Here is a 12,282-nt window from a genome sequence, read left to right as displayed (position 1 = left end):
TGGATGAAAGTGTGTGTGTTGTGTGTATGTGTGAGTGTCTAAATCAATGATTAACGTATAAACTTAGTGAATGAACAATATTATTTTTGCATTGCAGAGTGTAGTCAATAATAAACATTATACATGAACTAAATACTGAGTAGAACGACGTAAAATGATTCAGATAATAAATGGGCGTGAAAGTAAAACTCTTTCTTGCACCTTAACATTTCATCTTTGTAAGAAATCTAGATAATTATTATTCATATTATTCATTCAAACTATCTCTAATAAGCTGCCCAGAGGTCAATTAGTCCTATGAACATCACACTTGACACAATTTATTAATAGTTCAATTGCATCTGTCATGTCTAATAGATGTCATCTTAATGACCGTCCAGAATTCTCCTGAATTATCGCCATGGCAATGAGAGCTGACCCCAGACCGGGTCGTTGTTTCCTTGTCACCCTCTAACCCCAACACATTAGCAATCCTATTCCTAGTGTTAAAATACACCAGGAAATAAAATGTTTGGAGTTGGACCAATATCAATAAATATCCTTATTTTGGTTTGGGCCAATGGGGGTAGAGGGTGAATGGTGTTAGTTAGAGAATTGAGTGACACTTCAATGACGGCCTACCCCGGCCAAACCTGGACGACGCTGGGCCAATTGTGCGCCGCCCGATGGGACTCCCAATCACGGCGGGATGTGATACAGCCTGGATTATAGAGAGTACCTTAATGGAGCACTGATACAATTCATTACGACAAGTCAAATACCTGACTATAGACTTTAACAGGCCACTCAGGACTGTTCCCTAAAGTACTGTATCTCCTCTTTGTCTGCCTTCCTCTCCCTACTGAATAGGAGCAGTTTTTAATGACTCTCTACAAGTGTTCTGAAACAATGGGCTTCCTTAGGGAGGTTTACACTACAGCAGCAGGTATAATAGTCTGAGCAGAAAGGGACACAGTGATACACTCCCTGACACCATATATCCTGCCTCCATTTCCCTCAGCTGTGTGTGTGTGTGTGTGTGCGTGAGTGCGTGCGCGTGTGTGTGCGTGCACGTGTGTGTGTGTGTGTGTGTGCGTGCGTGCATCCATGCATGCTACTTCCCTCTCTATGACGTCTAACTTGCTTTCTTTCATTTCCATGTGGAAACTGACACCCATGTTAAACAATGTGTTACATTTCTGACAGTTCTAGTCAGCAAACAGACACCTGGAAGAACAATGAGGAGCAACACAGAGGAGAGAGAGCAATATAGAAAGAGAGGAGTGAAAGGAGAGTAATTAGGGAGAGGTGAGAGAGAGAAAGATGGAGTGAGGAAAGAGAGAGAGAATGATAGAGGGAGATGATGGAGAGAGGGAGATAGAGGGAAGTGTGAGAGAGAAAGGTGTTGGCAGGAGAGAGAGAAAGATAGAGGGAGGTGAGAGAAAGAAAGATAGAGCGAGAGAGAGGGAGAAGAGAGAGACATATAGAGATAAAGATAGAGGGAGGAGAGAGAGAGAAAGATAGAGGGAGGTGAAAGATAGAAAGCGCGAACCACTGCTTTTAATCAGGGCAAAGCAACCGGAAACATGACCGAATACAAACAGTGTAGCTATTCCCTCCGCAAGGCAATCAAACAAGCTAAGCGTCAGTATAGAGATAATGTAGAGTCTCAATTCAACGGCTTAGACACGAGAGGTATGTGGCAGGGTCTACAGTCAATCACGGACAACAAAAAGAAAACCAGCCCCGTCGCGGACCACGATGTCCTGCTCCCAGACAAACTAAACAACTTCTTTGCTCGCTTCTCCTTCACCGCAGCGAACGTGAGTAAAGCATTTAAACGTGTTAAACCTCGCAAGGCTGCCAGCCCAGACGGCATCCCCAGCCGTGTCCTCAGAGCATGCGCAGACCAGCTGGCTGGTGTGTTTACGGACATATTCAATCAATCCTTATCCCAGTCTGCTGTTCCCATATGCTTCAAGAGGGTCACCATTGTTCCAGTTCCCAAGAAAGCTAAATTAACTGAGCGAAATGACTATCTCCGTCATCATGAAGTGCTTTGAGAGACCAGTCAAGGATCATATCACCTCCACCCTACCTGACACCCTAGACCCACTACAATTTGCTTACCGCCCCAATAGGTCTACAGACGAGGCAATCGCAACCACACTGCACACTGCCCTAACCCATCTGGACAAGAGGAATACCTATGTGAGAATGCTGTTCATCGTAGTACCCTCCAAACTCGTCATTAAGCTCGAGATCCTGAGTGTCAACCCCGCCCGGTCCTGGACTTCCTGACGGGCCGTCCCCAGGTGGTGAGGGTAGGAAACAACATCTCCACCCCGGTGATCCTCAACACTGGGGCCCCACAAGGGTGCGTTCTCAGCCCTCTCCTGTACTCCCTGTTCACCCATGACTGCGTGGCCACGCACGCCTCCAACTCAATCATCAAGTTCGCAGACGACACTACAGTGGTAGGCTTGATTACCAACAACGACGAGACAGCCAACAGGGAGGAGGTGAGCGCCCTCGGAGTGTGGTGTCAGGAAAATAACCTCACACTCAATGTCAACAAAACAAAGGAGATGATCGTGGACTTCAGGAAACAGCAGAGGGAGTACCCCCCTATTCACATCGACGGGACAGTAGTGGAGAAGGTAGAACGTTTTAAGTTTCTTAGCGTACACATCACAACTGAAATGGTCCACCCACACAGACACCATGGTGAAATTCAGGAGGCTGAATACAGGAGGCTGAAGAAATTTGGCTTGTCACCAAAAACACTCATTTTACAGATGCACAATTGAGAGCATCCTGTCGGGCTGTATCACCGCCTGGTACGGCAACTGCTCCGCCCACAACCGTAAGGCTCTCCAGAGGGTAGTGAGGTCTGCACAATGCATCACCAGGGGCAAACTACCTGCTCTCCAGGACACCTGCACCACCCGATGTCACAGGAAGGCCAAAAAGATCACCAAGGACAACAACCACCCCAGCCACTGCCTGTTCACCTCGCTATCATCCAGAAGGCGAGGTCAGTACAGGTGCATCAACGCTGGGACCGAGAGACTGAAAAACAGCTTCTGTCTCAAGGCCATCAGACTGTTAAACAGCCATCACTAACATTGAGTGGCTGCTGCCAACATACTGACTCATCTCTAGCCACTTTAATAATAAAAAATTGGATGTAATAAATGTATCACTAGTCACTTTAAACTATGCCACTTTATATAATGTTTACATACCCTACATTACTCATCTCATATGTATATACTGTACTCTATACCATCTTGCCTGTACCGTTCGGCCATTGCTCATTCATATATATTTTTATGTACATATTCTTATTAATTCCTTTACACTTGTGTGTATATGGTAGTTGTTGTGAAATTGATAGATTACTTGTTAGATATTACTGCATGGTCGGAACTAGAAACAGAAGCATTTCGCTACACTCGCATTAACATCTGCTAACCATGTGTATGTGACAAATATAATTTGATTTGATTTGAGAAAGATAGAGGGAGGTGAGAGACAGAAAATAGAGGGAGGAGAGAGAGATAGAGAGAAAGATAGAGGGAGGTAAAAGAGAGAACGATAGAGGGGGGTGAATGAGAGAAAGATGGAGGGAGGTCAGAGCGAGAGAAAGATGGAGATGGGGAGAGGGAGAAAGATGGAGAGATAAAGATTGGTGGAGGTGAGAGAGAGAAAGATAGATGGTGCGGAGAAAGAGAAAGATGGAGGGAGGTGAGAGAGAAAGATAGAGGGAGGTGAGAGAGAGAGAAAGGGAGAGAGGTGAAAGAGAAAGAAAGATAGAGGGAGGTGAGAGATAGTGAAGGATAGAGGGAGGTGAGAGATAGTGAATGATAGAGGGAGGTGAGAGAGAAAGAGATAGTGTGATAGAGGGAAGTGAGAGAGAGAAAGATGGAGGGAGGAGAGAGGGAGGAATATAGAGGGAGGTGAGATATAGAGAGAAAGATGGAGGGAGGTGAAAGAGAGAAAGAGAGAGGGAAGTGAGAGATAAAGATAGAGGGAGGTTCGAGAGAAAAATATAGATTGGGCAGAGAGAGAGAAAGATAGAGGGAGAAAGATAGAGGGAGGTGAGCGATAGAGATAGATAGAGGGAGCTGAGAGAGAGAAAGAGAGAGGGAAGTAAGAGATAAAGATAGAGGGAGGTTTGAGAGAAAAAGATAGATTGGGCAGAGAGAGAGAAAGATAGAGAGAGAGAAAGATAGAGGGAGGTGAGAGAGAGAAAGATAGAGGGAGCTGAGAGAGAGAAAGATAGAGGGAGGAGAGAGGGTGAAAGATGGAGGAAGCAGAGGGAGAAAGAAAGATAGATGGAGTTGAGATAGAGAAAGATAGAGGAAGGTGAGAGAGCGGGAGAGATATACGGAGGTGGGAGAGAGAGAAAGGTTGAGGTAGGTGAGAGAGTAAGGGAGAGATAGGGAGAACACGTCAATGTTATTAAATGTCTGCTGTTTATTATTACAGTGTGACGGCAGCTGTGGTCTTGCTGCGATACCATGACCTTGCATGTGAATGAGCGAGGGAGTGAGAGATACATTGATGACAGAGAGATAGAAACAGAGGGAACACACAGCAGTGTGTGAGAGAGAGAACGAGGAGTGTGTCTCTTGTCTGTGACCCGTATCAGCCCACTGAAACCGCGGTCACAGTGGAATAATCCACACAGGGATGTTTACCATTTCCCTAATTGGAGGCGTGTGTGGTTGTGTGTTCGTGTTTGTGTGTGTATGTGTGTGTGTGTGTGTGTGTGTACATGCATTTTTGTGCATGCACTGCGTACATATGTGTGTCTGTGTTACTGTAGCTACAGTAAATGAATGCCACTCGTCTCACTCAGGGTGACGTGAGCTTGACACCTCAAGCTCTTCTTGTCTGTGTCAAGGCTCTGAGTGTTTCCGTCCTGTGATTGGTTCAGGTGCACTGGAACTATATATATATCAGAAAATGTGTGAATAGTGGACTTGCATTTTGTAAAGCTCTGATCTGAGATTATAACTCCCTCTTCCTCAGTCGCTCCAGAGATGCCAGAGGTCACTGGATCCAACCAGGCCATATCTGTTGGTGACTCCTCCACACAGGTTGGTTTCAACTATTTGTCCTGTAAACTTCCATTGTCCTCCAATGTTCTTATGTTCTTCCATTGTCTTCTAATGTTCTTCCATTGTCCTCTAATGTTCTTCCATTGTCCTTCAATGTTCTTATGTTCTTCCATTGTCCTCTAATGTTCTTCCATTGTCCTCTAATGTTCTTCCATTGTCCTCCAATGTTCTTATGTTCTTCCATTGTCTTCTAATGTTCTTCCATTGTCCTCTAATGTTCTTCCATTGTCCTTCAATGTTCTTATGTTCTTCCATTGTCTTCTAATGTTCTTCCATTGTCCTCTAATGTTCTTCCATTGTCTTTCAATGTTCTTATGTTCTTCCATTGTCTTCTAATGTTCTTCCATTGTCCTCTAATGTTCTTCCATTGTCCTCCAATTTTCTTCCATTGTTCTCTAATGTTCTTCCATTGTCCTCCAATTTTCTTCCATTGTCCTCCAATGTTGTTCCATTGTCCTCCAATATTCTTCCAGTGTCCTCCAATATTCTTCCATTGTCCTCCAATGTTCTTCCATTGTCCTCTGTTCTCCCATTGTCTTCCAATGTTCTTCCGTTGTCCTCCAATGTTCTTCCATTGTCTTCTAATGTTCTTCCATTGTCCTCCAATGTTCTTCCATTGTCCTCCAATATTATTCCATTGTTCTCTAATGTTCTTCCATTGTCCTCCAATTTTCTTCCATTGTCCTCCAATGTTCTTCCATTGTCCTCCAATATTCTTCCATTGTCCTCCAATGTTCTTCCATTGTCCTCTAATGTTCTTCCATTGTCTTCCAATGTTCTTCCATTGTCCTCCAATGTTTTTCCATTGTCCTCTGTTATTCCATTGTCCTCCAATGTTCTTCCATTGTCCTCCAATGTTCTTCCATTGTCCTCTAATGTTCTTCCATTGTCCTCCAATGTTCTTCCATTGTCCTCTAATGTTCTTCCATTGTCCTCCAATGTTTTTCCATTGTCCTCTGTTATTCCATTGTCCTCCAATGTTCTTCCATTGTCCTTCAATGTTCTTATGTTCTTCCATTGTCTTCTAATGTTCTTCCATTGTCCTCTAATGTTCTTCCATTGTCCTCCAATTTTCTTCCATTGTTCTCTAATGTTCTTCCATTGTCCTCCAATTTTCTTCCATTGTCCTCCAATGTTGTTCCATTGTCCTCCAATATTCTTCCAGTGTCCTCCAATATTCTTCCATTGTCCTCCAATGTTCTTCCATTGTCCTCTGTTCTCCCATTGTCTTCCAATGTTCTTCCATTGTCCTCCAATGTTCTCCCATTGTCTTCCAATGTTCTTCCATTGTCCTCCAATGTTTTTCCATTGTCCTCTGTTATTCCATTGTCCTCCAATGTTCTTCCATTGTCCTCTAATGTTCCTCCATTGTCCTCCAATGTTCTTCCATTGTCCTCTAATGTTCTTCCATTGTCCTCCAATGTTTTTCCATTGTCCTCTGTTATTCCATTGTCCTCCAATGTTCTTCCATTGTCCTCCAATATTCTTCCATTGTCCTCCAATGTTCTTCCATTGTCCTCCAATGTTCTTCAATTGTCCTCCAATGTTCTTCCATTGTCCTCCAATGTTCTTCCATTGTCCTCTAATGTTCTTCCATTGTCCTCCAATATTCTTCCATTGTCCTCCAATATTCTTCCATTGTCCTCCAATGTTCTTCCATTGTCCTCCAATGTTCTTCCATTGTCCTCCAATATTCTTCCATTGTCCTCCAATATTCTTCCATTGTCCTCCAATGTTCTTCCATTGTCCTCCAATGTTCTTCCATTGTCCTCCAATGTTCTTCCATTGTCCTCCAATGTTCTTCCATTGTCCTCCAATGTTCTTCCATTGTCCTCCAATGTTCTTCCATTGTCCTCCAATGTTCTTCCATTGTCCTTCCAATGTTCTTCCATTGTCCTCCAATGTTCTTCCATTGTCCTCTAATGTTCTTCCATTGTCCTCCAATGTTCTTCCATTGTCCTCCAATGTTCTTCCATTGTCCTCCAATGTTCTTCCATTGTCCTCCAATGTTCTTCCATTGTCCTCCAATGTTCTTCCATTGTCCTCCAATGTTCTTCCATTGTCCTCTAATGTTCTTCCATTGTCCTCCAATGTTCTTCCATTGTCCTCCAATGTTCTTCCATTGTCCTCCAATGTTCTTCCATTGTCCTCCAATATTCTTCCATTGTCCTCCAATGTTCTTCCATTGTCCTCCAATGTTCTTCCATTGTCCTCCAATATTCTTCCATTGTCCTCCAATGTTCTTCCATTGTCCTCCAATGTTCTTCCATTGTCCTCCAATGTTCTTCCATTGTCCTCCAATGTTCTTCCATTGTCCTCCAATGTTCTTCCATTGTCCTCCAATGTTCTTCCATTGTCCTCCAATGTTCTTCCATTGTCCTCTAATGTTCTTCCATTGTCCTCCAATGTTCTTCCATTGTCCTCCAATGTTCTTCCATTGTCCTCCAATATTCTTCCATTGTCCTCCAATATTCTTCCATTGTCCTCCAATATTCTTCCATTGTCCTCCAATATTCTTCCATTGTCCTCCAATATTCTTCCATTGTCCTCCAATGTTCTTCCATTGTCCTCCAATATTCTTCCATTGTCCTCCAGTTGCTGAGTATCTTTCCCCTTCTTTCTGTGTGTGTGTGTGTGTGTGTGTGTGTGTGTGTTTGTGTGTTTGTGTGTGTGTGTGTGTGTGTGTGTGTGTGTGTGTGTGTGTGTGTGTGTATCAGGTGGGCCAGTGTGTGAGCCATAACGGTCACCCCCAGCCCAGGATCATCTGGTTCCAGGACTCCAAGCCTCTGCCTGAGGTCAAGGACAACAAAGAGAGTGAGTATACACTACTTCTACTTACTACTACTACTACTAGTAGGTAAGAAACGCAACCCAAGCCAACGACAGTAATACAAACAATCCCGCACAAAACCTAGCGGGTAGTGCGAGATTAACTGATTAACTAAACTAGATACAGGTGAGCACAAGACAGACAAAACCAAACGAAAGAGGAAAAGGGATCCGTTTTCTCAACTTGTCTGGTGTGTTGATTCCACTAGAACTGGTTCTCTGTTCATCTTACCTAAAAAAGTACCAGTTACACACACCGTGCATTTAACATGTTTTCAACTTACATATTTGACACGTTTGATACATGATTACATTTTGCATGTTCATGTATACAGTAATTATTATTCAATTTCCTTACCTGGGATTTGATCTAACAACCTCTTGGTTCAGTTCATTCCGATCTTCCTGCTGCGCCACCATGTAAAACAAAACCCAGCTATGGGACATGTTACTTTTTAATAATTAGTTGAAACAACTAGATTTTTTTGTTGTGTCCGCTTCATATGTATATACTGTATTCTAGTCAAGGCCGTCCTATTTAACTATTGCTGTACACATACTATTCTACAATATGTATTCTACAGACATATTACATATTCTATCCATATGCGGTCCATCATTTATATATATATACCGTCATATATTCCATTCCCCTACTTTTGTAATTGTTGTTTATTGTTGTGTATTGTTAGATATTACTGCACTGTTGGAGCTAACACAAGCATTTCGCTACACCCACAATAACATCTTCTACAGTTGAAGTCATACACCTGAGCCAAATACATTTCAACTCAGTTTTTCACAATTCTTGACTTTTATTTCCTGTCTTAGGTCAGTTAGGATCACCACTTTATTTTAAGAATGTGACATGTCAGAATAATAGTAGAGAGAATGATTTATTTCAGCTTTTATTTCTTTCATCACATTCTCAGTGGGTCAGAAGTTTACATATAATCAATTAGTATTTGGTAGCATTGTCTTTAAATTGTTTAACTTGGGTCAAACTTTTCGGGTACCCTCCCACAAGATTCCCACAATAAGTTGGGTGAATTTTGGCCCATTCCTCCTGACAGAGCTGGTGTAACTGAGTCAGGTTTGTAGGCCTCCTTGCTCGCACACGCCTTTTCAGTTCTGCCCACAAATTTTCTTTAGGATTGAGGTCAGGGATTTGTGATGGCCACTCCAATACCTTGACTTTGTTGTCCTTAAGCCATTTTGCCACAACTCAAGCCATGCTTGAGGTCATTGTCCATTTGGAAGACCCATTTGCGACCAAGCTCTAACTTCCTGACTGATGTCTTGAGATGTTGCTACAATATATCCACATCACTTTCCGTCCTCATGATGCCATCTATTTTGTGAGGTGCACCAGTCCCTCCTGCAGCAAAGCACCCCCACAACATGATGCTGCCACCCCCATGCTTCACGGTTGGGATGGTGTTCTTCGGCTTGCAAGCCTCCCCCTTTTTCCTCAAACATAACAATGGTCATTATGGACAAACAGTTCTATTTTTGTTTCATCAGACCAGAGGACATTTCTCAGAAAAGTACGATCTTTGTCCCGATGTGCAGTTGCAAACCGTAGTCTGGAGGTTTGTAGCAGTGGCTTCCTCCTTGCTGTGCGGCCTATCAGGTTATGTCGATTTTGGACTCGTTTTACTGTGGATATAGATACTTTTGTTCCATGTTTCCTCCAGCATCGTCAAAAGATCCTTTGCTGTTGCTCTGGGATTGATTTGCACTTTTCACACCAAAGTACGTTCATCTCTAGCAGACAGAACGCATCTCCTTGCTGAGTGGTATGACGGCTGCGTGGTCCCATGGTGTTTATACTTGCACACTATTGTTTGTACAGATGAACGTGGTACCTTCAGGCATTTGGAAATTTCTCCCAATAATGAACCAGACTTGTGGAAGTCTACAATTTTTTTTCTGAGGTCTTGGCTGATTTCTTTTGATTTTCCCATGATGTCAAGCAAAGAGGCACTGAGTTTGAAGGTAGGCCTTGAAATACATCCACAGGTACACCTCCAATTGACTCAAATGATGTCAATTAGCCTATCAGAAGCTTCTAAAGCCATGACATCATTTTCTGGAATTTTCCAAACTGTTTAAAGGCAGAGTCAACTTAGTGTATGTAAACTTCTGACCCACTGGAATCGTGATACAGTGAATTATAAGTGAAATAATCTGTAAACAATTTTTGGAACAATTACTTGTGTCATGCACAAAGTAGATAACCAACTTGCCAAAACTATAATTAACAAGAAATGTGTGGTGTGGTTGAAAAACGAGTTTTAATGACTCCAACCTAAGTGCATGTAAACTTCCGACTTCAACTGTAATGTATGTATACTTCAGAGGGAAGTTTATATACAGTTAGGTTGGAGTCATTAGAGTCACAACTGCATATCCCGGGAATAAATTCTGTCTCATTCTAGTTAGCCCCTTCTGTTCTACCTCTCTCTCTCCCCCTCCAGAGGTGTACATGGTGCCGTCAGTGGTAAAGGAAGCATCAGGTCTGTTCACCATCACCAGCACCCTGATGATGCAGCCCCAGAAGGCTGACAAGGACAGCGTGTACCACTGCACCGTGGAGTACAGCATGCCCAACGACATGATCAAACAGATCGACTCTGACACCTTCTCCCTCACCCTCAACTGTGAGTGGCTGTCTGTCTGTATCTGTCTCCTCACTCTCTCTCATTCTTACTCCCTCCTACTCTCTTTTTCTGTCTCTCTGTCTGTCTGCCTTACTCTTTTCTTTCTCTCTGTGCTCTCTGTCCATCATCCACTTCTCATCATGTTATGTCAGAAACTGCAGTCCTGAGATCAGCCTGTCATTCATCACCCTTTTGAACTCTCCCTCCCTCCCTCCCTCCCTCCCTCCCTCCCTCCCTCCCTCCCTCCCTCCCTCCCTCCCTCCCTCCCTCTATTTCCCTCTCCCTCCCCCTCTTCCTCTCCCACGCCATCCCTTCCCCTCTCGCTCCCTCGCTCTTATCCAGATCCCTCTGAGACAGCGACCTTTGTCCTGTCGAACACTGAGCCAATCAGAGAGGGTGACGAGGTGAAGATGATGTGTGAGACAGATGGAAACCCTCAGCCTGAGTTTGATTTCTCCAAGGATGTAAGGACCACAGCACACATGTACTGCATTTCAGACTATACAACAGTGCAGCTATACACAAACCCTACAGTACTGCCATAGTACAACCTGTTCATCTCTTAAATCATTGAATAATCTCTCTCTCTCTTTCAATCCCCCCTCTCTCCACTCGCTCCCTCTTTCTTGCTTTCTCTCATGCTCAGGGGATAAACATTAAGGAAGGAGTTGCAGGGGGACTTTTGACTCTGAAGTCTGTCAAGCGTTCGGATGCTGGGGTGTACAAGTGTATGGCCACCGACTTTGATAATCTGGATGCTGATCTTAATGGAGAAGTCACCCTCTCTGTCCACTGTGAGTATCCATCCATCCTCCGGTCTCCCCTGAGGTGGTACGCTTTTGATCCCAGAACATAATCCATTTGAATGGATTCTCTCTCTCTTCACCACCCTCTTTCTCTCCCTCCTCCCCCTCTTTCTTTGTATCCCTCTTTTCTCTGCCTCTCAGACATTGACCCAATGAGTGTGAGGCCTGCTGGTCCATTGTCGACAATGACGGGAGACATGGTGGAGCTGCAGTGTAAGACCAAGGCCTCAGACTCACACACCGTCCAGTGGAAGAAGGCAAGTCCAGTCCACCTCTCCCTGTTACTACCACTCCACCTCTCCCTGCTTCCTCCCTGTGTTACTACCAGTCCACCTCTCCCTGTGTTACTACCAGTCCACCTCTCCCTGTGTTACTACCAGTCCACCTCTCCCTGCTTCCTCCCTGTTACTACCAGTCCACCTCTCCCTGCTTCCTCCCTGTGTTACTACCAGTCCACCTCTCCCTGCTTCCTCCCTGTTACTACCAGTCCACCTCTCCCTGTGTTACTACCAGTCCACCTCCCCCTGCTTCCTCCCTGTGTTACTACCAGTCCACCTCTCCCTGTGTTACTACCAGTCCACCTCTCCCTGTGTTACTACCAGTCCACCTCTCCCTGTTGTGAACTTGTTACTGGGTAAGGAATGTGGTTGTACTGAGCAGGACTGAGTTTTTGTGAGAAACCGGAGAGGGCATGGAAGAACAAGAGATAAATAATTTGAGTGTGTGTGTGTCCAACTGTCCGCTAACCTCATACCTGTGTGTGTTCAACAGGGCTCCACGGTGCTGTCCCAGACTGGTGTCTTGTCTCTGAAGTCGGTGACATTCGCTGAAGCTGGCGAGTACTCCTGTGTGGGTGCAGTGCCCTCTGTGCTTGGG

At 44.3% G+C, this 12,282-nt stretch overlaps 1 protein-coding gene across 2 annotated transcripts in view; it reads left to right on the top strand.

Annotated features, from left to right (window-relative positions):
* Positions 1-12,282, top strand: part of LOC139389973 (basal cell adhesion molecule-like) — a 91,758-nt gene that overhangs the window by 63,606 nt on the left and 15,870 nt on the right. For both annotated transcript variants that reach the window (XM_071137031.1, XM_071137041.1), the window contains exons 4-10: positions 5,020-5,087; positions 7,826-7,922; positions 10,418-10,600; positions 10,943-11,064; positions 11,247-11,394; positions 11,548-11,663; positions 12,178-12,282. The exon at positions 12,178-12,282 is cut by the window's right edge and continues 37 nt beyond it. In XM_071137031.1, coding sequence (XP_070993132.1) covers positions 5,020-5,087; positions 7,826-7,922; positions 10,418-10,600; positions 10,943-11,064; positions 11,247-11,394; positions 11,548-11,663; positions 12,178-12,282 — 839 coding nt within the window. The remainder of the gene's footprint in view (positions 1-5,019; positions 5,088-7,825; positions 7,923-10,417; positions 10,601-10,942; positions 11,065-11,246; positions 11,395-11,547; positions 11,664-12,177) is intronic.

The sequence above is a fragment of the Oncorhynchus clarkii genome, chromosome 3 (assembly GCF_045791955.1).
Source record: "Oncorhynchus clarkii lewisi isolate Uvic-CL-2024 chromosome 3, UVic_Ocla_1.0, whole genome shotgun sequence".
Taxonomy (NCBI): domain Eukaryota; kingdom Metazoa; phylum Chordata; class Actinopteri; order Salmoniformes; family Salmonidae; genus Oncorhynchus; species Oncorhynchus clarkii.
Note: the sequence above shows the minus strand (reverse complement) of the source record. Positions and strands in the feature narration are given on the sequence as shown.